Source organism: Clinocottus analis, unplaced genomic scaffold (genome assembly GCF_023055335.1).
Source record: "Clinocottus analis isolate CAN_PGR_092001 unplaced genomic scaffold, fCliAna1.0.p SCAF_11, whole genome shotgun sequence".
In the NCBI taxonomy this organism is placed as follows: domain Eukaryota; kingdom Metazoa; phylum Chordata; class Actinopteri; order Perciformes; family Cottidae; genus Clinocottus; species Clinocottus analis.
This window is the reverse complement of record NW_027175832.1, coordinates 13,858,507-13,883,150: the sequence shown is the minus strand read 5'-3', so window position 1 is coordinate 13,883,150 and position 24,644 is coordinate 13,858,507. Positions and strand designations below refer to the sequence as shown.

At 42.9% G+C, this 24,644-nt stretch overlaps 1 protein-coding gene across 15 annotated transcripts in view; it reads right to left on the bottom strand.

The window, feature by feature from the left end:
- kmt2cb (lysine (K)-specific methyltransferase 2Cb) overlaps nt 1–24,644 on the bottom strand; it is a 66,458-nt gene that overhangs the window by 12,131 nt on the left and 29,683 nt on the right. For 7 of the 15 annotated variants that reach the window (XM_068601482.1, XM_068601513.1, XM_068601503.1 and 4 more), the window contains 30 exons: nt 22,745–22,810; nt 21,732–22,450; nt 20,148–20,270; nt 18,944–19,060; nt 18,530–18,634; nt 17,517–17,621; nt 17,208–17,389; nt 16,660–16,824; nt 16,449–16,555; nt 16,252–16,323; nt 15,913–16,125; nt 13,718–13,837; nt 13,300–13,425; nt 13,073–13,203; nt 11,844–12,036; nt 10,243–10,335; nt 9,909–9,956; nt 8,842–8,982; nt 8,696–8,728; nt 7,955–8,101; nt 7,729–7,870; nt 7,377–7,612; nt 7,179–7,252; nt 5,923–6,120; nt 3,747–5,693; nt 2,410–2,723; nt 696–2,278; nt 491–602; nt 233–299; nt 73–133 (listed from right to left, as the gene is read on the bottom strand). In XM_068601482.1, coding sequence (XP_068457583.1) covers nt 73–133; nt 233–299; nt 491–602; nt 696–2,278; nt 2,410–2,723; nt 3,747–5,693; nt 5,923–6,120; nt 7,179–7,252; nt 7,377–7,612; nt 7,729–7,870; nt 7,955–8,101; nt 8,696–8,728; nt 8,842–8,982; nt 9,909–9,956; nt 10,243–10,335; nt 11,844–12,036; nt 13,073–13,203; nt 13,300–13,425; nt 13,718–13,837; nt 15,913–16,125; nt 16,252–16,323; nt 16,449–16,555; nt 16,660–16,824; nt 17,208–17,389; nt 17,517–17,621; nt 18,530–18,634; nt 18,944–19,060; nt 20,148–20,270; nt 21,732–22,450; nt 22,745–22,810 — 7,740 coding nt within the window. Of the gene's footprint in view, nt 1–72; nt 134–232; nt 300–490; nt 603–695; nt 2,279–2,409; nt 2,724–3,746; nt 5,694–5,922; nt 6,121–7,178; nt 7,253–7,376; nt 7,613–7,728; nt 7,871–7,954; nt 8,102–8,695; nt 8,729–8,841; nt 8,983–9,908; nt 9,957–10,242; nt 10,336–11,843; nt 12,037–13,072; nt 13,204–13,299; nt 13,426–13,717; nt 13,838–15,912; nt 16,126–16,251; nt 16,324–16,448; nt 16,556–16,659; nt 16,825–17,207; nt 17,390–17,516; nt 17,622–18,529; nt 18,635–18,943; nt 19,061–20,147; nt 20,271–21,731; nt 22,451–22,744; nt 22,811–23,396; nt 23,447–24,644 lie in introns of those variants that run through there. The other 8 variants (XM_068601529.1, XM_068601590.1, XM_068601596.1 and 5 more) reach the window with 6 other exon arrangements.

Below are 24,644 nucleotides of genomic sequence, written 5' to 3'. Positions count from 1 at the left end.
TTAACATTTCAAGGCATGACAAACCTTCAAACCAAAAAGTTGAAAATGCATATGAATTTTACGAGAACTTACTGACAAATCCTGGTCCAAAGTTCGGAGGATTCGGTCTTGCTACTTGTGTCAATTTGCCATCCTGAAATCAAGGATGACAAATAGGTTATATATTTGCAATTTAGATTTTTTTCATTATATTGTTTTATATAACATTTAAGCAGATTGATAATTCAATTACCTGTCCAACAACTTGTGGAGGAAGTGGTGTGCTTTCAGGACAAGGTAGAGCAGGACCAGGAGGAAATCTGTGATAGAGTAATAACAACACACCATTTAGTCATCCAATCAAATCACAGTCGCCATTCTACCAATAGTTTTACAATATCTTAATGGCTGGCCCATTTAGGTCTGTATCACCGTTGCTTTAAAATCTAAACTAATACATACACTCCCGCTACCAAATGTTCTACTCAAGAAAGAAAAGTGAACTTTTTACCTGTTCATGACCATTGGGGTCATCCCCATGTTGGTCTGAACCATGACTTTGTTGATGCCTTTCAGAGCAACCATTTTAGCTTTCATGATGGGATCAGTGATGGCATCAAAATCTGCAAATGACAAATAATGCACTCTCAGAAAAGACAAGTATTCTCAAACATGATCCAAAGCGACAAATAGAAGTTGTGGACTAAATAATTTACCGATGTTAGGGAAGAAGGAGTCGCTGGAGCGCTGTCGTATCATGGCTTGCATCTGTCTCTGCTGCTGTTGCTCCTGCCTCTCCTGGTCTAGAAGGTCCTGCAATAGCAGTGGCTGCTCCTCGAGCAGAAGAGGACGGTGTAGATGGCCGTGCTGACCCAGCGCCTGATTCAACGCTACCTGCTGGGCCAGGGTCAGACCGCTCTGGTCTAGACCACTCTGGGCCAATGCAGAAGCTAGCCCCAGCTGATCGTCTTCCCCAAAGTCACTCATCGAAGTTTCTCCTGCAGAGGTGGCGTCTGGTATTGTAAGTCCAGAAGTATGCTGAGTGTCAGTGGCTTGGTTTGGCTGGGGCATGAGGTTAACACCTTGACTGACAGATTCTACGATTGGATTTAATGACTGTTCCTCAGGCTGCTGCTTTATAAGTAAACTAGACAGGACTGGGGTGGAGTCAGAGATCACTCCCTGCTGGTTTGAGGTTAAGGTGTTTCCAGTGGTTTGCTGGTCACCAACATCAGGGGGTTTCTGACAGTCTCTGACCTCCATTTTAATTTCTTTCCCAAGTGCCAAAGAAACAGGGTCCTGACTCCCAGGGGCTTCCAGCTTGACTTCAGCTGAAGACTGAACCCCACAGGGTTCTGACTTTGCAGAGACAGATGCTGAACTGGATGATGCTCCACTTGTGCTCGAACTTTTGTTGATGTCTGTGGTGTCTGCATTATAATCCATAGGATCACTGAGATCCAGCTCCTCATTAAACATGTCTTTCTTGATGTCATCTAGGTCAGGGTCTGTATAGGCAATGATGTCAAATTTCCCAGATGTTAGGAAGTCATCAAGGTGGAGGTCATTTGTCTCTAGATCTAAGTCTTTGCCATCTTCAGGATCCAAATTTAGATTTTCCAAGTCAGCATCCACCAAGTCTTTCACCTCCACATCTTCAAGATCTTTGACGGCTGATTCTTCTGCATCCAGTTTCTCCTCCATGCCGTCACTGACGGACACAGACTCAGTCTGCCCAGCAGGGGGTGCAGTCAGGATCATAGATGCTGCCATGTTCTGGTTCTCATTTGAAGAAGGCTGGCTCATGGATCTCATCAAATGAGATTGTCTGAGTGTGTGGTTTCCTGACATTTGAGCATGCTGATGAAGATTGTCCATGCTGGCAGATAGCTGTACATGGCCAGTGTGGCTGGCCATGGAGTCCACCATCCTGGGCCCCTGATTAAAAGGGAACCTGGAATCAAGTGTTCCTTGAAAGCCTTGTAGTCTTTGACCCTGCAAATTGAGATCCATGTGCCCTTGCATGGCACCAGGGGGAAATGGCATACGTGGCCTGTTTTCTATGGCTCTGTGTCGCAGCTCAATAAAAGGCTGGCCCATTATGTTGTGCTGCTGCACTGGCATACCACGCGGTGGGAAGTGCTGAGGAAGCCCCATAGGGTTGCCTCCCATACTCTTTGCCATTTCGACAGACATGGATCGTCGCATTTGAGGAGGAACATCCTGCATTGGGTGTTGCCCCCGAGGAAAAAACTCTTGGGACCCATGAGGTCCAAGAACTCCAGGTGGAAATGCAAACCTAAAACAGTATAAACAAAAAACATGTATAAATAGAGAGGAAGAGCATTCCTGGATTTGTGCAGCGATATGTCATCAATTACATATATCGGAAACGCATACATGTACTAAAAAGATCATCATCACACAAACCTTGGTCCCTGCTGTCTCAAATTAGGATCTCCAGGATGTGGGCCCCTGGAGAGTTGTGCCTCATTAGGAAAAGGGACACGCTGATCACCTGGAAACGGTCCAGGAAATCGCATTGGCCCTCTCATGGGTCCTTGTCCAGGATAAGGTGGTGGAGGCCGGTTGAACATTTCCCCTTGATGCCCAGGGCCCTCCTGGGGCCAGGGTCGCGGTGTTCCTGGGGTTATGTTGCCAGCAGGCTCCTGAGGGCCCCTCTCCTGTCGAATAGCACTCCTCTGTTGCTGCTGCTTGAGGATTAGCTCTCTAATTCGTTGTCGCTAAAAAACATAACAAGCATACATACATTTAAGCTCAAGGTAAATGGGCCAAGTGTAGCTTACAATAATACTGTATTTCTAGCTGTTATGACAGATTGTCAGTTCATCCTACTTAAATGCCACAACGTTTTCATTCCCTTTACTTGTTCCTATACGTCTCACATTTCTATTTAGCTAAAAAAAACTTACTAGAAAATGTAATTGATATAAGCGTATAAGTTAGCAGAACACCTTTCTCCAGTAGAACTTTTGTCTGATGGCTCGAGTTACTGGGCAGAACAAGATCAGTGTTCATATTTGTAAGCAAGATAGGAAGGAGACTTTAGCAGTAAAGCTGATGTGGATGTTGTTCATAGTCTGTGGCTATGGCTATTGTGTAGTTCGTGGGCTGCTGTTGATGATGAGAGAATGTTGAGGTTATTGCTTTAAGCAAAGATTTGAATGGCTGCATGGCAACAAGATATTCATCTACAGAGACGGGAAACAATACTAATGTTTTTTAGATGGCAGTCATTCCCATTTGATATAAAACCTTTGTACTCACTTTTGTTTGTTTTGCTGTGAATATTTTGACAAGAGTGTTCATTGTAGGTTCAAAACAAGAAGCAGCCATGGTCAGATATTCAGACAGGTAGTAAACAAACCCCCAGTTTCACTATATTTCTTGTAAAATGATGACCAACTGCTATATTGTTTAAAGTTCTTGATCCAACTTTGACCTGCCATTAATAGTTGGGCACTCAGACAGTTTTAAGGAACGAAGGATTACAAAAGGCGTTACAGGTTTACTCACTTGAGGTTTTGCTTACAATGAAATGGACAACATACTATGTCTTACGGGAATTGGGGTGTTGTTCAGCTGTGTGGTTATCTGACCATTTCTGGTTCTTGTCATGTTGAACCAGAAATGTCGCTGTCACAACAACGATGACCCAGTTTGTTAATAAACATTGAAAAAAAAATTGCAATAGTAACGTATTAGTGATTCGATTTTGAATGGAACATAGGCGCTATTTCAAGTACCTGTCTGAGTCTTTCCTCACTCTCAGCAAGAGCAACACCCTCAGAGGAAATACCAGACATTTGTGGGTTGTTCGACAATTGACCTGGGTCATGAAGGACAGTTCCATTGTTCCCTACACATGGCTGATCTTTCATTTCCATTTTCTCTATTGACTGCGGACGAGGGGTCATGGGGGCTTGCTCATATGGGTCATGGCCAGGTGTCTGAATGGGTCTTCTGGAGGGTGACTGAGTAAATCCATCTTCTGAAATACTAGGGTGTTTTGGTGTTTGTGAGCCTGGATGAGGGAAGGGCTCATGAAGTCTGCCTTGAGGTGAGGAGAAAAGATCCTGGTTTCCCATTAGTCCTAGCCTTGGCCCTTGTCTGCCGAGTACATCAGGACCAGGCCGTGGGGTCCCTGGAGGCTGGGCGTAGGGGTCATTAAGCATTGGTCTAGAAGCCCCAGGCTGGGGAAACATGTCACTGCTTCCTGGCCTAGATGTCCCAGGTGTACTAGTAAATGGCTCTATTGTCCCCCTCTGGCTGCCCGGTGACTTAGAAAAACGTTCTCCAACAGAAGGTCGTGGAGTACCTGGTGGCTGAGCATAAGGGTCCACTGAGTGGGAAGGTGACATCCTCTGTCCAGGGTGCGGCTGATGTGTGAACTGGTTCATCCCACTGGGGCGAGGAGTAGAGGGTGCTTGTGAGTAAGGGTCTGATGACTGGTTAGGGGTGTTTGAATAGTTATCATGTGGACGTGGGGTGCCGGGAGGACGGGCATAGGGCTCAAAAAATGGCCGAGGTTGAGCAGCGGGTTCATTCATGGATCGTTGATTGCCTGTAGACTGAGAGAAAGGGTCAGTAGCTGGCTTGTTGGCACCAGGGGGCTGGGCGAAGGGGTCGTATGTGAAGTGGTCAGGTCTTGGAGTGGAAGGTGCATGGGCATAGGGGTTTCTAGACATCTGGGTCATTGGTCCTGGCTGAGCATATGGATGCACCTGAGGGTGATGTTGGCCCATTCTAGGAGGGCTGGTGAAGTTCTCATTCCCAGATGGTCTTGGAGTATGTGGAGACTGAGCATAGGGGTCCATTTGCTGATTCTGGGAGAACCTGTCAGAAGGATGGAGACCTGGTCGGTTGAAGGGATCCTGAGTCTGAGGAGGGGGCATAGGTGTTTTGAACAGAGGGACTGAGCCAGACTCATTACTTCCAGGGATTGGTGTTAGTAAAGGCCTTGAATAAGGGTCAGACAAGATCATCCTGTTCTGGGCCATGCGCTGATAGGCCTCATTTCTTATCATGGGCCTTGAGTATGGGTCTCTGCCTGGAGAACCCATTGGGGGCCTTCCCTGGGCAGCCTGACTGGCCCTGGGGGGACCCATGGGCTTCAGGAAAGGGTCCATTTCTCCTGTTGGCCTTGGGGTGTCAGGTGGTTTGGCATAAGGGTCACTGCTCATGGATGTTGGAGAGCCAAAAGATTCATGAGCAGGAGAGGGCCTCCCTCTATCCTGCTGCTCCATCATGGACGTTGGGGATTTACCAGATTCCACAGGCATTCTGCGACATGTATTTGGCGGTCTTGGGGTCCCAACCATTTTGGCATACGGGTCCCATGGAGAAGAGGGTCTGGAACCAGAGGAACCTGGTGAGAATACCTGTGGGGACTGAGGTTGGGAGGAAGATCCAGATGGAGGGGGAGGGGGTGGTCGTAAGAACACATCCTCTGGGGGACCTGAAGTGGGCGTCCCTGGTAGCTGCGGCCTGGCAAAGCCATCTTTACAATTGTGCTGCTGCATGGGGGACATGCTGCCATTGCTGGGCTGGGAGGCTGGGCTCTGGTTTCCACTGTTGTTGCCATCTCCCTCTGACTGCTGCTGCTGCTGTTGCTGGAGTTGCTCATTCTTAACTTGCTCCAATTTCTGAGTGGCTTCAATTTTGGCTTGCTGTTTGCTTTTCTGCCTCATTTGCTGTTGGAAGGGCACAGTGAAAATTGGGATTAGACGTCAAAAAAGGATGCAGCAAATATCAGTCTCATGCCAAAAATGAACTGGACCTACTAACCACCAATGTCATCAGGGTTAATGTGGAGGATAGTGCAGTTGTTTAGGGAGCTTTACTAAACCACCACTTCTTAGCTGTCTTAATATAATGTGGACCTGCCGCTGCATTCCCTGACTTCATTGCATACACTCTTACCTGTCTAAACTTCCACTCTTGTTCATGCTCTGACTCTTTTGGTTTCAAAGGGTCTTTAAACAGCAGTTCTGTGTCTAGTGGTATGTTGGGATCAAACACCTCAGGGGGCTGTTGCTGCGGTTGGTGCCTCTTCACCGTCTCATTCGACATCTGGACTTTGTTGATGCGCAGGGCTGCTCGGTTATCTCTTGCCTTTTGCTAAACAGCAAATCAATCACAAAACAAAAACATATCCAACATTAATACTACAATATAGTTAAAGAACACAAGATTGCAGAACAAAATCCAACATTTTCAACAAGTGTGAAACTAGAGAAATGTCACTCCTACCCCTGCCAAACTAGTGTGTATGTAACATTAAACTCTCTTTCATAGTATTTGTTTTAATACCTCAATGTGATTTATTGGGGTTTCAGTACTGACGGGCAAGATTATATCAAAAGATGACTTGTAGCTCCTCTCTCATGAGTCCAACTACCTTTCTTATATGAGTAAAAGATAGAGCAGCATCAGCACCAACATCCCAAATAGATACAATCCAAGACAGGGTATAGGAAATTCCCAAAGTGCTAGTTGTTATTGAACATTGCTATGCTAGTACATAAACAGTGCTGATTCAAAGGCGAGAACATGCATTTATGTTGCAGATTTAAAACTTGGTGGTAACAGTGAGAAAGGGGTGGCTTGCTGAAATATAATGGGGGCATGGCTGGATAAAACACTCCATGGATGTTAAATATAAGACTTAAATTGATTGATTTGGTAAAGCACATTTATTTGATGTTCTATGCCATTTTACGCACACTATCTAATAACTTTACCGCTTAGTACTGTGTATGCAAAAAAAAGGTGGAGGTCATCTGTTGCTGTAAATCAAACAAAAGCCATGAAAGAGAACTGCTATCATGTAACCAGTGGCAAAACAGCCAAACCATCATAAATTCATAATTTATTAGAATTTACACTTTAAAAATGGCCTCTGTCAGCTACAAATACTTCTAGTGAACTTAATTACGTAGACCAAAGTGAGTTCTAACACTGAGCTGGCCTTCCTATGTTAATTAGTTTGTTTGTGAATGGCCGGATTTCAAACTGCATTGGCAAGAGGCAAGAGGCCAGATGCGATAGAGAAGTTGGCCTTCTGCATGCTAATATGTTAGTGCAACTAGTAGTGACAGATTTATGTATGGCACGGTACAAAATGTTTAGACTTTGAGATAGTTGTAAATAAAGTATCTGCAAATAAAGTATCTTACCACATATGGGGCCCTGTCTTGTGAACTAGCTTTCCTCCAAAGTTTTGCAATTTGCTTTACTCTTGTAGACCAATCTGTAGAAAGAATAAGAGCAGAAGTTGTCATGCCAAAAGGTTTTGTTTTTTTAAACCAGAATTAACAGCAATGATGAAGAGTAAAAACAACTGACAAAAGGGATAACATATATGATATACCAACCTGGGTATTCTTCTTTGAGGTTGGGGAAATTGACATTGGTATATAGGACGGGCGCAACGGTGGCTAGCTCTCCAAGTGTCTCCTCCTTCTCCCACTTGAGTGTACTCCTTTGGGCATTTGACATGGCTTCAGTCTCCCCCTCAGGCAGAGGTCCAGGGGTCGTAGGGCCAGAGTCATGGGCAGGGGAGAGCCATGGACCAACTGCCTCATGAGGCATCTGATTAAACTTTCTATCCCTGAAAGAAAAAAAAACTCATCTTTAAATCACAACCAGAGGCTGGTTTTGCAGAGAAAAAAATACTTTTGAATTTGTGAATATTTAATAGAACCAAGGAAGGAAGTTGTAAATTACCTTGGATTGTCAGTGAAAGGCATACGGTTGAGGGGGGAGAAGTTTTCTGGGATGCAGGGCCCTGCTCCTGGATTTGAAGGGAAGCGTTGGCTTGGTGCCATCATACCATTGATCATTGGCATCCTTGGAAACATGGAATTCCCTATACACATAATTTAAGATGTTGATTAGATGCATAGATTTTCAGAAACAACATATTGCTCTGACAACTTGCTTAATGATGTACCTGCGTTGGGGTGAGGCACGCTAGTGCCAGGTGTGGCAGGGTTGGGCCCTGGACCCTGGGGGTGAGGCACCTGTGGTAGAGGTGGTTGGCTCGTGCTGGGGCTAAGGACTGCTGTGAAAAGATCCTCCACATCTTTGCCCTCTAGCTCTGTAACAAAGTAACAGTACAATGTTGCGTGTGCATAAATTACCCATTAAGCTAGGCGTAAACGTGAGTTAGTTTAATGAACTGCATTGTCAAAATTCCTTCCTCCTGTATCTATTATGAGATAACTGCATCATCCTTTGTTTATTTTTGCCTAAAAGACACCTGCACAATTCCTTTCTCAAGGTGTGATTTTTTTTTTTTTTAGCAAAACAATGAACAAGTACTTTAACAACATCGCTCACAGTCACATTCATTAGTGCAGGGCAACGAGTCCCAAGTTTATGTAACAAAGTAACAGTACAATGTTGCGTGTGCATAAATTACCCATTAAGCTAGGCGTAAACGTGAGTTAGTTTAATGAACTGCATTGTCAAAATTCCTTCCTCCTGTATCTATTATGAGATAACTGCATCATCCTTTGTTTATTTTTGCCTAAAAGACACCTGCACAATTCCTTTCTCAAGGTGTGATTTTTTTTTTTTTTAGCAAAACAATGAACAAGTACTTTAACAACATCGCTCACAGTCACATTCATTAGTGCAGGGCAACGAGTCCCAAGTTTACAGTTCGGCAAAAAAGAATGAAATTACAAACCTGGAATTTTGTAAAGTTTGCTGAGAATTGATTCTGAAACAACGAGAAAATTGGAGAAAACAGATCAATATTATTCCTGTAGGAAGTTTACGAATAATAGTGTGAAACAACTAAAAGGGTCTGGATGTTTGGTATCTTGCACTGACCATCAGTGACCATCTTGTCTAGCTCTGGGCTGAGAATGCCGTCCAGGTGTTCCTCTGGGAGTGTTCGAGGAGTCCTCCGGCCAGCCTGAGAATTGAGCGCCACTGGGGAACCGTCTGACAGGGCCCCGATATCCAGACCAGCTGTGGAAACACACACAGACATACAAAAACAAATCATAACATGCATGCACACACATACACACACAGACAGACACGTACAACCGACAAAATACCCAACAAAAACGTGATCAGAAATATAGACGTGAAAGTACGAACAGGTTCTTAACAGCCTGGGGAATATGCAATCAAAACAGTGATTGCAGCTCCTAGGGCTTCCTGTGTTGTTTAAAAGTAGTGTTTAGGGAACTGCGAAGAGGCATCATAATTCTCAATAAATGTACATCAACATGTCAATGTTTGTGTGGAGAAATACGGATCCAATACATAAGAAAACCCATTAAAATAATCTGGGTTACAACACTGCTGTCAGATTCTATCAAAATTAGGCTGGAATTTCTATTTTCCATCAAAAACGGTCCTACTCTCGTCTACACTTTCCATCTCTTACATACATACAAAATGATAGCATGTAGGCTGAATAAAATTTTCTTCTTACAAAAGACGGAGGACATAAAATGCAATACTTTTTGTCATCCAGCAGAAGGAATGAGAACAGAAGACCTTCACAGAAATGGAAGGACATTCTCCAAAGGCCACCTCTAAATTTTCTGCTTTCTAAACCGCCAATTTCTTGAATGTGAAAATGTCCTTGTAAGTTTGATCAAGCAGCTATGAATTTGTACCCATTTAAATAATAAAAATTTCACCACTGTGAAAGGCTCAGGAGGCTCACGAACAAAGACTGACACACCATACGCATTCGAGTGAACACTGTGCACTGGGTTAGGTAAGCACTAAGCAGTTTATGAGTGTTAAAACAATCTGAAATGGTTGAGAGAGAAGCTAAGTATGAAGCAGATTATAAGCATGCACACTCAAATAGAGACAAACACTGTTAGAGGAAGAATGCACTAAAGCAAGGGATTAGTAGGCCATAGCACCCTTACCAAAAGGAGGAGGTGAGCTGTCAACCTGGAAGGGGCAAAAATCAAGACCTACAAGGACCCAAAACCAGATAAAATGAGTGAAATAAATTATAATAGGGAAAACAGAACAAGCACAACACGCTTGAGACAATGCAAAAAAAAACAAAAAAAAACTAAAGATGAACTACAAAGTATTAATTAAGAATGTGACTTAAAACAAAATAATTCATTAAGTGGTAAATGCAAAATAAACTTTCTGCCTGAGGAAATTTCCGAACTGGGAAGATATTGTAAACCCACGGCGAGGTGACTTAATAAATTGCCACTGTGACTGCCTGTGAAATATATGACGCACCAGAGTCACTGCCTTGCTTTCCGAGCATTCCCAAGATGTCTGCATCACTGTTCAGAACATCAGATAGATCAACTAATGGTTCCTCAGATGTTTCTGTAGATGGAAGGGGGGAAAGAAGAAACAAAAAAGAAAGGAAACCAAAGCGTCACAAATCATAATAGATGGCGATGTTGAACGAACATGAGAAGGTGATTTGGAACCATTGGTTTTGATGTCACATGTAGTCTGGTCTCGACTAAACGGGAGAAGAAACTATGTTCACCAGCTAAACTGACTGGATTCTGACAGGCTTGAACCATTTCAACATTATTTAACTGTCAGAAAAAGTGTAAGAGAATGTCTGTCAGAAGATAATGAATAGACTTACATTCATGTAGCACCTTTCTTAGTCGTTCGACCACTAAAGGCATTTTTTACTACTACACTACACCATACCGGGTGCCAACCTGCCCATCAGGATCGAAATGCGAAATGCTCATTTACTCACACACACACACACGCGCACGCGCACACGCACACGCACGCGCACACGCACGCGCACGCGCACACGCGGCCTTCGAGGGGTTTTGGAGAGAGGCTTTCAGGAAGAATTTGAGGATTAGTAGCTTGCCCGAGGTCACTTTGACATGCAAACTGGAGGAGTCAGAGATTGAACCGTCAATCTTCCATTATAATATTGTTTATAATATCTATATTAATTTAAAGAAGCCCTCCCTCTGCTATGGCCTCTTCCCTCGTGACTGTTCAATTTCCTTCTAATTGTCCGATAGTCACAGTGATTTATTTCTTCAAAGTCATGCTTATTAGCTATTTCTAACTCTTTCAAAATTGCAGCACGCCATTTTCTGAACTATGAAATCAGAACTAACACCAAATAATACCACTCATACCCTTCTTTTTTCAAACCACACTCCGAGGATACAAGTTGTCATATTTTTAATTTGCTTGTTTTGTACATTGTTCTTTGCTAAAATAGGTTTAAATTACTATAAACTCAGTGTGTAGTTTAGAGTTTTTCTAGTAATTTAAAAAAAAAAATTTCAGAGAATTTAACAAGTTTTTTAGCATCTTGGAACTGGATCAAAAATTACTGATATGAAATCTACCACACTGTCATACAATATCTGTAACTCAAACATTAAGATACTTCTCCTGCAGTTTAGCTACTGGTCCAATGCAAGCATTAATCAGTCTAGTTATATACACGTCGGTTTCAGTAAAAGTGAGTCTGTGAGCACTGATGGACCTTTGACACTAACTTTGTTTTGTATAAATGAGTGAAATGTGGTTTGAACACATGTTCAAAGACCTTTGTGACACGGATATACAGCTGTGTAAAAAGGGTTCCGACTCTCATTGGGTAATGATACTTGCATGGACAGGGGGGAGAAATAGGAATAATAATGAAGCGAATAAAAGACGTCCTTGTGAACAATGCTTAAAAATATAAAGATACCCTTATTGTGTCGGGCTGTTTAACACCTTCATTGAATCCTTTTTTCAGATCTAATTGATTTGGTCAAACCTAATGTTAAGTCCAACACTTTGAATCAACAAATCCTTACGTCCCTTGCCCTGGAGAACTAAATGGGTACACGTACGTGCTGCTACTGGTCTGGTAGGAAGGGATGTTGCAGAGGCGCTAAGCAGAGGGTCCGATGAAGGGTCCAGGAAGCTAGTGGTGGGGTGCTTCCTCTTCACTTGGCTTTGACCTTCTTCCAGTAAGCCTGATTCGACCCCCTGTTGCCTGCTCTGCTTGCTTTTGTCCAGTAGGTCCTTTCCAAAGAAGGCTTCCTAAACATGACAACACAAAGCACTGGTTAATTCTCTGTGTTGACAGTTTTCTTCAAGGACTGTCAGCTTACCTTTTTTGCCATCATCCTCGGGAAACACATCCCATGTCACATAGAAATTATTCAGCACACTTTGAAGGCTCATGAAAACTGACCGAAGTGAAACAGAGAAGCTAGAAATTAATACATGATGCTGCTGACCTCACTTTTGTCAGCACCTACCACCCCCAAAACCACTTATACCCACGAGTCATCTACTATCCTCAAAGACATGTAACTGCGGCTCCCTGCTGCACAGAGACATTAAAAGCCCAACGTGTGGCTATTTAAATAATTCATGAAATGTGCTTCACTGTGTTGGACCTTTAGGTTGGACTGAACATCCCCCGGCCGTCGGGGGATAAAGAGCAGCACTGACAGAGTCTTAATGCACATCACAAATATCGGTGTTTTGGCCAACAAATGGTGAACCTGAGATACTGGCTCAAGACGAGGAGCCTCAAAGTCATCACCGGTTAAGCTTTTGTATGTCAATTCACAACCCAGACAGGAGCCATTTACAGAGCACGATCAGAGAGGCGTATCCTCTACAGTGAGTTCCTTTAGGCTGTTCCTCTTTCAAAAAACGCTCACAGAAGGAGCACCGTGCTCTGAGTTTCGGTAAGTGGTTTCCAGGCAATGTACTTTGGATTCCCAACCTTCCCAAGGGTGAGATAAAAGGGATTTTATGAAGATATGGCATGACATGACCAGGCAATCTGTGCATATGAACAGGAGGCTTGCACAACAATGAAAACCAAAAGAGATTTGCAATGAACTGATGAAATAAGCTGTTCTAACAAACGCAACTTGTTACGAAGGTGCCCTTTTTAGGATATGAAATTGTGTTGGCAAAACAAATAAGGATAAATAAGTTGACTATTATTAAAGATACTTATTTGTAGATATTATATACTCACAGAACGGTTGTATAGGGCTTTACCGTATGTGGTTATACACAGATATACAAAAAGTGTGTTCATTTAAAGGGGACATACCTGCAGATAGGCCGGAAAGGCTTCCTCCAGTTTTGTTTTCTTCTTGCGGTAGCGTTTCTTTATTTTTTCTGGCACCTCTGGTCCAGGGGGCGTCTCATCCACAGGGGTATCGGGCAGAGTCTCCGTCCACCCTGCAACAAAGAGACAAATTACATCACATAAAAACACAATTTGAGGGAACAAACCATTGTAATACAGATGCATATAGATATTATAAGGGTACAGACCCTCATCTTTTCCAAAGGGATTCTCTGACATGGAGCCAGTGGAATCCTTTCTGCAGAGGGCTCGTTTGGCTTTGCCTGGACCCTGACCTGGACGGCTCCTCTGGCGGACCATGAACCCACCAATGCCTTGAACAGAGAAGTTATTTATTTATTAGCAATTTACCAAAACACACATCTTATGTGCATCACGGAGATGATTCGATTTAATATTTATCATGTTTGATTATATGGTTCTATTAATTGTCCGGTTCTATTAATTGTCCAGTGCGTTCAGCATGAAGGCGCAGAAACACTAGAGAGAGCCCTGTGTATATCAGAGGGCCTGAGATGGCAGTGCTTTGCTACAGCTACAACGCCGGGCATGTACTGCACCATTTTACGCTTCAGAGGAGCTGTCTCCTTCAATCAGGTGCCCTACCCGGCCGGTACGGTTTCCTCTTCCTCTTCTTGCCGCCGTCGGCCCCCTTGGAGTCTTCTTCTGCTGGCTCTCGCTCCAGGCTCGAGTCAGACTTCGCCTCACAATCGAGGAGCTCCGCCTCTGCGAGAGGGAGAGAGCAATGATGATGAGTGACAGTCCTGCGGCAGAGAACACCCTGGCCAGGCACCTCAACACAGCCACCAGGGTCAATCCCATCTGAACAGCACCCAGTGGCAGGACATTAACCCGATTGAAATTAAGTTCACAACTTGCATTACTCAGGAATTTAATTTGCAGTCAGACTTTCTTTTTCATACACTTTTTTTTTTTTTTTAAATGGCCAATAATGTAACTGTTTTAACTCTGGTATAGAGATGAATGAATACGACGTAAATTAAACTAATTTAAAACTAATTAATGATATACATGCCGATCATCTGGATTGTACCGACACTCAGGTACTCTCTTTTAAACTAATTGTTATTGATCATATGAAGCAGGACTCATTCATGCTACTTATATTTATTGAAAAATACTGTGAAGCAAAAACAACTAAAACTTTAAAACATGGAATATTTTAAAAGCACAACAAAATAAGTAGCGACTATCAGTTTCAATTCATAATATTTTTACCAGCAGATAATGTCAGCAAGCATACTGTAGTGAGCTAATTTTACGAGTCTGTATTTTTTCATGATGTTTAGATCTCTCTTGTCCAAAACATCTGACCATAACACCAGACTTTAATCTCCATACAAAACAATACAAAAATAGGCAACATTTTTATAGTATCAGCCAGCTCCGACCAGGGTCTGGCAACTATCCAGCTCTGCTCCACAGACTCTGATGCAATCATTCAGATTTTCCTTATTTTCAGGCTGTTTTGTTGATTTGTAGCTAGTCATGGTAAAACGTTGTGAAGTAGTGATACTCAACAACCGGGGAGGTTGGAAGGTGATATACATTTGAAAAGTACATGAGTACAGTGGTCCCCAACCACCGGGCTGCAGCCCGTTATCGGTCCAAGGGTCCCTTGGTACCGGGCCGCACAGAAAGAATGAAAAAAAATTAAAATTTTACAAATTTAAAATCAAGGTCGGAAATAACATCCATCTGTGTGTAACCACAGACCTAACCTCTTGACATGTGTCACCAAAAATGAAACCTAAAAAAGTATTTTTCAACTCTCCCGCTGTTATTAAAATCAAGGTAGAATATACTGAGATCGCCAAAAAAGCTCTGAAAACCCGCTTCCATTTTAACATTCTGCCTTTGTGAAGTGGGTTTAAGTTACGGAGTAGACGGGACATAATAGAAAAAACACACGTCGGGTGTTATTGTCTCCCATCACCCCGAGATGGGACCGGCTTGTTGCAGAGAAACAAGCTCAGGGCTCCCAATAATTTGGCGTAATGGTGAGTTGTATTTGTATGCACTCTAAATTGTCTTTTTGCCAGTCATATAACTTTATTACATCATATGTATCGCCCACATCGTGAAGGCCGGTCCGCGAAAATATTGTCTTACACGAAACCAGTCTGTTGTGCTAATAAGGTTGAGGACCGCTGCGGTAGCACATTATTACCTAGTGAAAGCAGTTCTTTGCTACGCTAGCTAAAAAAGGTATCCTAAATGTATACACGTTGCTTTTGTTGACAGTAGATAAAGACCTACCCGACTTTACAGGAACAGCGTTTTTACTTAATTTCACTGTCTTTTATCTCGATCACCAGGGGATGTGATGGTTCACTGTGATCTGTAAGCTTTTGCTTCTATCTCTATCTGTTTGACATAATGGATAGAAATATTCTTCAAGTGCATATTGTAGACTCATCTGTCTTCTTCTCTCTGAAATTGCTGTTTCGTCCCCCACCCCTCCAACATTTTGTGATAGTATTTCTTCAGGGAGTAGAGTTAGTGACAGTGTGGGCTCCATGGTAGCTCTGAAAACTTGACAGAGTAATAGCGGTGGAGGAGCCTTAGCAAAGGGACAATTGGTTCGCTTTACTAATTTAATGTTGGAACTTCGCAGCTATAAAATGGTTAAATACACTTAAGTACATGACTTAGCCAAAACTGGGAGGAAATAACCACACAAACAAAAAAGTTAATAATGAGAGTTCAGGCCACCGCACTGAAGGCCTCTACTAAGCACCCAGATATGAAAGAAGTAGCTTATGCGAGAAGACAAGTACCTCTGTTGTCCTCTACGTCTTCATCACGAGAGTGCTCTGATAGGGGGTCTACAGGGGCCTGAAGCACTGCCACACTGTTCTGGTTAATGATCTTCAGCTTCAGCTTCGGCTTGGGTTTCCTGCGCCGTGACGCCGTCGCGGACAAACTCTGGAGCTGGCAAAGCCCCGACTCTGTCAAACAAACACCATCCTGGGTGTAGGTCCTCGACAGATCTGAAAAAGTCCAAAAAAGCAATCATGATGAGAACAAGCATATACTCTTTGACCCAACTCAGCAACTTGTACAAAGAAACATTTTCTGCCATTTCTAAACCACAGATTTTGAAGCTCTGAACTTACCCATGTCTTTAGCCTTCGTGACAATCTGTGTCATAAGAACAGGCTCAATGACGTCTCTGGCCTTGGTAACAACTGCAGCAGTACAGGACACAGAAAAGACGTTAAAAACAAAAAGCAGAGACAAGGGTTCAAAATGTCAATGGATGAGTCTATCCGCTGTACAGCAGAAACACACAAAGAACACACTGTGCTCACACCTTTAGTGCTCTTGAAAGCTCGACACATTGTGCAGTCAAAGTTGCAGTCTGCAGCTTTTTCTACATCTTCGTCTGAATGGAGACCCTGACAAGATGCATGGAACCATCTGTGGATAAAAAAGAAGGTTTAGATGAGAAGAAATTAGTAAAAAAAAAAAAAAAAAAAGTTATTTCATTTTATCCTGAGCAGACAGGATTGGTAGAAACACACCTGTCACATTGGCGACACTGCACAATTACAGTGCCTTCACTGTAGTCCACCAGGCAGATGGGGCATGTTGCAAGGCTGGCACAGGGGGCACATTGGGTGTAATTATTCTGCCACTCACACCTTAGGCCCGGGGTAGTGGCACCACACTGGGTACAGGACACACACCTGCAGGAGAGAGGGAGGACAGAGGTCATTCTACCCATGTTACTTCCAAAAGGATAACACAGATTGACTGTGCCGCAAAAACCTGCCTACAAAAAGGGAATCTTGAATTCAGTCGATCCCCTCATCGTAAGCATATTCAAGATATTGACTTTGTATGCCTTTTTATTTTTTGGGCTGATTATAAAACAGAGGGGTGAGAAGGCGTTACAAAGATAAATATGTATTGATGTGGAAGGGGTGGAATGTGGTATGCCTGAACAATTTAATAACAAAAAAAAAAGAATGATCAGAGCTCTTTTAGTAAACTGAACACAAATTAATTTCTAATTTAAATGATTGCCTGTTTGAAGCTAATTTGGCAGAGATGATCATTTATCACTCACCACTTGCACTTCCAGCTGTCCTTGGGAACGTTTTGCAATGGAGGGTCCAGGCAGTAGGTGTGATAGCTGATATCACAGTCATCACACAGTAGCAAGCGTCCAGGATCTGTGGCCTGGCCGCAGGCCTCGCACACTGTACACTCCAGACAACGCCATCCTTTACTCAGCACTACCTTAGTGATCTGTGAACGTACCAATGAGACATTGACTTGCCTGACATTTACATGCCTTACAGGCATGTGTACCATAGGAGGTTATCTCTCAAAAGTATGAGGTGTGTGCGTTGTACAAGCTCAATAGTTAATGTACCTTTATGCCAACACAGAATGGATGGTAGCACTGCCCACATTGAGCGCAGGCCAAAAGACGGCCCTCTGCACCAAGGCCAAAACTCCCACACACCACACACATGTCCTTAAAGGAAATAAGACATCATAAGTTAACACATTTCGCTCAGGCAGTTCAGTTGAGACACTTGAATTGTCGAACTTTAGTCACATTTTTGCTTATCCTATTTATTATAACCTTTTGTGTTAAAAAAAAAAGGTTGTCATGAATCGAAAAAAAATTGTCAATTGTTCTGCATATTCATTCAATATCACTAACTCAAAGAAATTCACCAAAAAACAACAACTTTCTTTGCGCTAAGCCTACACAGTCAATAGGAACAGTGTGCCTGTCCTCTATCCTCAAATCGAGCTGTGCAAAAAAACATATTGGAATACAAGACATTCTGGAAACTGGTCTATAACTTTGAATGTTTTTTTTAAATTAAAATCGGGAGGTTTCAGAAGGCCCCTTTTAGCCTTCATTCACATCCTGAGAGACAGACCGAGCAGTCTTTTAAGCACTGAACAGTCTGATGTGAGCCATTCAGGGGTTTGTGCCTTGATAGACAGTACCTCAACTGTATTGTTTAAGTGCTTAATCGCTATATACGAGGAGTTATTCTTTAACAATACAGGATTCTAACCTCTGAATTACTACCTCACACTGCAATCTTTATATTCAATGGTTTCTATAAAAACCTTGATGAGAACGGGAAAGTAGCCATTAGTTTGTTATTGTTTACTGAATTATATCAAATTACAGTAACTTTGAAAGCAGAAAGTAAGAAACAATACAATTTCACTACAATCCTGTGTTACATAATCAACTGCATTTCCTGCAGGCATTTGCCAGTACCTCTGCAAGAGTTAATGATCTCCAGTGGGAGAGGTCTTTAAGCATAGATCTAATTTCAGACCAAGTGGATAGAGAAATTCACGGATGAGGACTTTACACACATTAGCAACACTCTTAAGTATTAAATGAACAATAACCTGTTTTAGCGTGAAGCTGTCGGTGCTGGAGAATATGACCACTGTGTTATGCATGGCATTCTCCTCCTCATCCTTGAATGGGTATGATGTTTCTATTGTTGTGATCTACATATCAGGGGAGAAAATACACAACATAAAACAAATGCAACATATCATTTTTTAATATCAAAACTTAATATGACTATTGCTTTCTATTTTTCAGTCTAGTCATCATTTGTCAATATTAAAGAAATGGTCCTCAAGTAAACAGTTAGTAAACAGTTAAGCTACCAAACTGTTTACTACGTTACTAACATTAACACTGTTTACAATACACCATCCATGTCTTCAACAGGAGGGACGCCAAACACTGCTTTGAATATAATGCAATATTTGCCAAAGATGTCAAGGTGTCACCCAACTGACAGCACATACCCCAGGGTTCATGCCGGGACTCGCTCCGTTCTTGCCTCTGGCTCTGCCACGTCCAGTTCTACCTGACAGACCAGCCCCTCTAGGCCTCCTCCTCCCAGGGAAGCCTGAGCCTCGACCCTGTGGAGAAAAGACGAAAATTCAAAAATGTGCAACGCGAGGAGTGGATATGGACAGCTTGTAGGGGAACACAGGGGAAATGGCTGCTCCCCTTCATACATACTGATATGGGTCGACGCAAGCTCCACTTGTTTTGCGAAAGTTTGTTTCTTGCTTGCACGCACCAAACCGGCCAAGTCATAAAATTTCCTCAGTGGACGCACTCAGATTTACAAAAGGAACATTTCACCACTTCCAGCTTCTCGGTCTGTAGATATTCTTGACTGTACAACAGGAAGAGCATTGATCGTCCAATTCTAGCAAAGCACATTCTGTGTTTGTTTTTTGTATGTAAATAATCGTTGCTTGAGAGCTACACAAACATTTCAGACACACAGCGAGCAAGTTGAGAAAAGGCCTCTGGCAGATTTCTGACAGGAGGACTTGGCCTAATCATGACCGTGAAACTTAAGTCTAACTAAATCTTCTAGCTTCTGCCACCAAAATCCCCTCTCAGTTACCCCTCATTTGACACCGATCCCAAACTAAGACCCCTTCCATCAAGTGTGCCTCCAGACAGACACACCGTTCACAATGATGTTTAACCTGGACCGGACCTCTACTATTGCACACAAAAAGAACCTCACCCAGCCTTGTCAAAAGTAATAATCGTCAACCAACTGCCACACACTTTGGAAAATATAAAAATCAGAAAAGAAAAAAGAAAAATACTCAAACAGGTCTGAATAAGACAGAGTAGAGAGCACATAGCTGACAACATTTACTCATTAGTACAACTAATTTGCCAAATATATAAACAGGTCTTTTTACACCATACCCATGATCTCTTAACGCAACAGCAAAGCCAGACAAACCCATTTTTAATACAGCCATCTCTTTCGATTTCCACTTCCAAAAGTAATTAGCTTAGCCATCGGTCTCTGAATTTCCTCTTCTCACTGCAAGGTGGTGGTAATTGTTAAGAGTAGCCTATGGTATACATCAAAGAGACGTTCAGCACCACTCAGGGAGTGTGTCACTAGGGTAAACAGGGGGCTAACAGAGGGCAGCTGCTGCCCCATCGTCTCCGGTGAGCCACAGTATTTACCACTCTGATGCTCCAGCCGGGGCTGCCAGAGGACTGCCTGGTTTTTGAGTTGTCCCACGCCTCTAGCTGGTCTGGCGACCAGGCCAAGGGGGAGCTCACACTGCTATGGGGGCTCCATGCACCCTAAGGTAAAAGGGGAGGGGGGGGAGACGGGTGAGAGAGTGGGAGGGAAGGACGGAGGAGGGCGACAAAATGCAGCAACTTAAAAACAAAGCCAGCGAAGAAACAAAACATACAAAGAAAGATGTTAGCGAGATGTAGTGAGCTTCTAATGTAGCCAATTGGGAACTGCTTAATACACATCCATCTATGCAGGGCTACTGTATTAGAAAGCATCTGCCGTGCCAATTATGAACAGAATAAGTTATTAGGGTACAGTCTGTGTTATAGCCAGTCCTGAAGAGTTTTCATGCAGATGAGGTTTAGAGGCAAAGATCCTCAAAGTCTTTGTGACGGCAAAACATGAAGAGCGCAATTGTGTTAGTTGCATTTCACACAGGATCATTTTCCAGGGCACCATACAGCAAGAAACAGGCCCTGCAGCCTATCGTCATGACAACCATGTATGTTTGGCATGTTGATAAAACAAGGGGAATTGCGTTCGTATGGCCGCAAGTGAGTGCATCAGGCAAAAGCACTCAGGACGAAAAGGAGAAAAAGTCAGATCGAAGCATACCTAATAGATTTCCCCAGGCCTTGTATAATAAATTAGTTTGAGCCATATACTGTTTATTTAAGAGATGAGATATTTCCAGGGAAAACACATTTTGCAAACTAAGTTAATCTACCCTCACCAGTATCATTCATAATATATTATAGCCATGGGTGTGATTTTACCACTATAATTATTTGTCTGAGAGAGTCCCCATTCAGTGTCTCTATTATAATCCTTTTGTTCCAACGACACTGGCACGCGTACATTAGAGGAATTTTTTTCCAGTCATGAGTGACCCACTGAAAACTGATGTTATAATAGGAGAAAACTTGGACATGGTGATGGTAATGATCTCTGAAATTTGTGACTTGATGAAACCTCGGCCTCAGTGGGACAATAAGGCGGCGCATGTTTGTAATGTGGACACAAGATGAACCGAGTGACTGATGAAAATGCTGCTGAGGTGGAAAATGATGAGGACTCAGAGGAAAAGGTGTTTTAGCCATTAAAAAAAACAAAAAAAAACTGAGTTCCTATTAGAAATAATAACTGTGACCAACTAGTTGTGTGGGGCTCGAACATGCATAGAGGGCATCTGGAGTTGAAAGAAAGCATCTTTCAACAAGCTGTTCTCCTGCTATGCCTTAGTGTACTTCACAGTATAACTCGCATTAAAAAACAATAACCATACAAGTTGCTTCAACCAATCCAGTACCACAAAAAAAAATCCTTAATCCACCTTCATGGAGAAGAGCACTAAGGACACTTAGACACAGATCATTTAGGAGTACACAGGGTATGCACACTAAGTATTAGCCTACACTCCGGGGGTAGTTACTTTGGCTCGTTCTGCCTTACTGGTAGTCCCAGCCCAAGAGCAACACAAAACTAATCAGTCGCCCTCTGTGACATGATATTCAGGTTCCTACCTGTTTCACTCGTGGCCTCCCAGGAGAAAACTTCCTCTTGGTGATGGCTGGCTTTCCCATTCCAATCTTAGGGGTGAGTGGTATGAGGGTGGTGGTGGTGGGCATGACACTGCTGTGGTCACCCAGTGACGGTAGGATCTGCGTCAGTTCCCTGGGAGACGTCCCTCTGCCCAGAGGGGAGGAGTGGCACGGAGAGGAAACCATTTCCGTCAACCTTTCCACGGATGTCTTGAGTGGTTTCTCCTCTGAAGGCAGGCAGGGAAATGAGAGATTGAGTTTTCTCTCTGTCGTAATGTACACCTCCACCGATGTAGTGGAGGCTGAGGGTTTAACAGTCTCGGCCGGGTTCGTGTGAAAAATACCCTCCATCCTCTCCTTGTTAAGTTCCTCTGGAGCAGATTCCAGGAATGAAGCCCTGACCACATCCACATTTGAAGGCTGGGGTAGTGAGACTTCCATTGGTTGGTCCGTGAAAGGTACTGATGCAGTACTTGGTTCTTTGGTGGTTGAGATGATGGCCTTAAAATCCTTTGTGCTGGGGTTGGCCATGCCCTGCTCAGGGCAGGCCTCTGTCTTTGCTGGTTTGATTTGTAATGTGGTATCCCGTGTGTGTAGTATCTCCATAGAGAGCTGGGTCGGAAAAGACTCCTGGCTGGGAGTCGCTGAAGACCCAGGACTCTCGGTAGTTGTAAGCTGGGCTCTTGCTGCTGGATTCGTTTCTAGGAAGAGGAAGAGGAAACACACAGTGGTCAAAAGAACATATTTTGATCGACATCATGCACATTAAAGATAAAAGTGTGAACCCGAAACCATTTAATGCTCAGGCTTGTGAGCAACGTCAAAAAAATAAAATAAAAAAATGTCATTAGTTTAAATGATAGGTGGATTTGATGTACAGTTGCTATGCTGACAGTATATTCACACCAAAGCAAGCTTTAGAACCACATTCACCGTTACTTTAACCCAAATAAATACAACTGTTCCACAGTGTAGACGAGATTGTGTTCACAAACCTGGTTTGATTTTGTTGACAGAAGGTTCGGTGACCTGCTTTTCAACATCTGCTCCCACTGAGACTTCTAAAAGAGACAAGATTGATATCAAACAGAGTATATTCAAAGAAATTGATATTTTGTTCACTAATAGAGAGAACTAAGAGTCGGGAGAGACTGTGAACACACGCAAAAAGAAAATGGGCCGTAGGGAAATGTTGAGCTCGGATATTTATTCTTTCATCAATTCTACCCACCTCTCAAATCTAAACCAACAAGCCTATACAAAGACGTGAATCCGGAAGTTTCCTTTTGGTAAAACCACGGAAACACTAAACACTAAAAGCTTTTGTTGGAGATAGATAATCGATTACGTTTCAAGCCAATACATGGAAAAGAGAATTATATATGGTTCACTATCAGCAAAAGTATATATATATATATATATATATATATATATATATATATATATATATATATATATATATATATATATATATATAAATATAAAGGTTTGACATTATGGTTAAACATCCTTCTTCACATTTCTGATTTAGTACGATGTAAGTATTACCGATATGGAGTGGCTTTCAAGTAACCAACAGCCACAATGCATAGAAAGACAATGAGGTGACCGTTATACGCTATTTTATATGAATCTAGTGTCTCCTACCCTCTCTTTCTCTCCTCTTTGGTTTTATAGCGTCTCCCATCCTCTCCTTCCATTCTGTTTTGTATTAAAGACATCAATACATTTGAATAGTCTGGTATGAATAGAACTAGTCATTCCTGGCTATCAGGCATCCACCCATTGAGCCAATATTCTGCCAGACAGCCTCTGACCGTACAGATAGCCCAGTCTTAACAAGGCACCCACCATTTCGATCCACAAGTTCCCATGTCACACTGATCCTGACACACGCATGCACCTGCTAGGCATCTCTGCCAGGGAAGGGAGTAACCATGACAACCAACATCCCAGGGTCTGTGCGCTGTGGGCTCATGACTGTGCAGCTTGCAGGTGCTCATCCGGTGCCGATGCCAGAAAGTCAATTAGGAGATGGGCCTCCAACCATCTCCAGCCTTCAACTATTGACCAAACTGAACACACATTCTCATTCATATTAACACCCTGCTTCCTATATCTTCTAGGGGGGATAAGGTAATGGTTTAGATAAATACGCAGCTTAGATTAATGCAGCAGAGGCTTCGAGTCAGGTCTCGATTGCAGTCACAGAATGGATCTAATGGCATCTGTCAGTTGAGTCACGGTAAGCTCGCTGTTGAACACTGGTTAGTGGAGAATCCTGGCAGGTGATAAACAGCTCTGGTTAATGACTTTAATTACATTACATATGCACTCTGTTGGCAGTTTTGCCATGATCTCACATTACAAAAGACCCAAAAAAATATATGAAATTAATTTCCTCTAATTCTCATCTCCCAGGGTAGACCACATTTGGACAAAAAAAAAAAAAAAAGATAAAAATTTGACTCTTATTTTGGGGTGCCAAGAGAAACCTCCTTAAGCTTCTCTTGAATCAATACAGAGATCCCTCAACACATCTTTAAAACCACAGAGGGGGAAGCATCGCCTTGCCAGCTAAATCCGATGATGAAGCAGTTCATGACCAAAGAAAAAAAATGAAAAAAGAAAGAAGGAGAGCCCATGTGTATGCGGAGCAGAGCGAGCTTTGTGAGCAGTCATGAATGAGCCAGCATAGCTCCAAGGCAGGTTTGCAGACAGGGGATCTAATAACATCACCATCATGCTACTCCTATCCAATCTCTCCTGCCAGTGCAGTCTGCAGTCTAGACAGAGTGGGCAGCGTAGCTACTACTGGCATCCCCAGCTCACCGTTAATTTGCCTGATACTCCACTCTACTGCTGGCAGATTTCACGTGGAGATGTAGCCCTAAG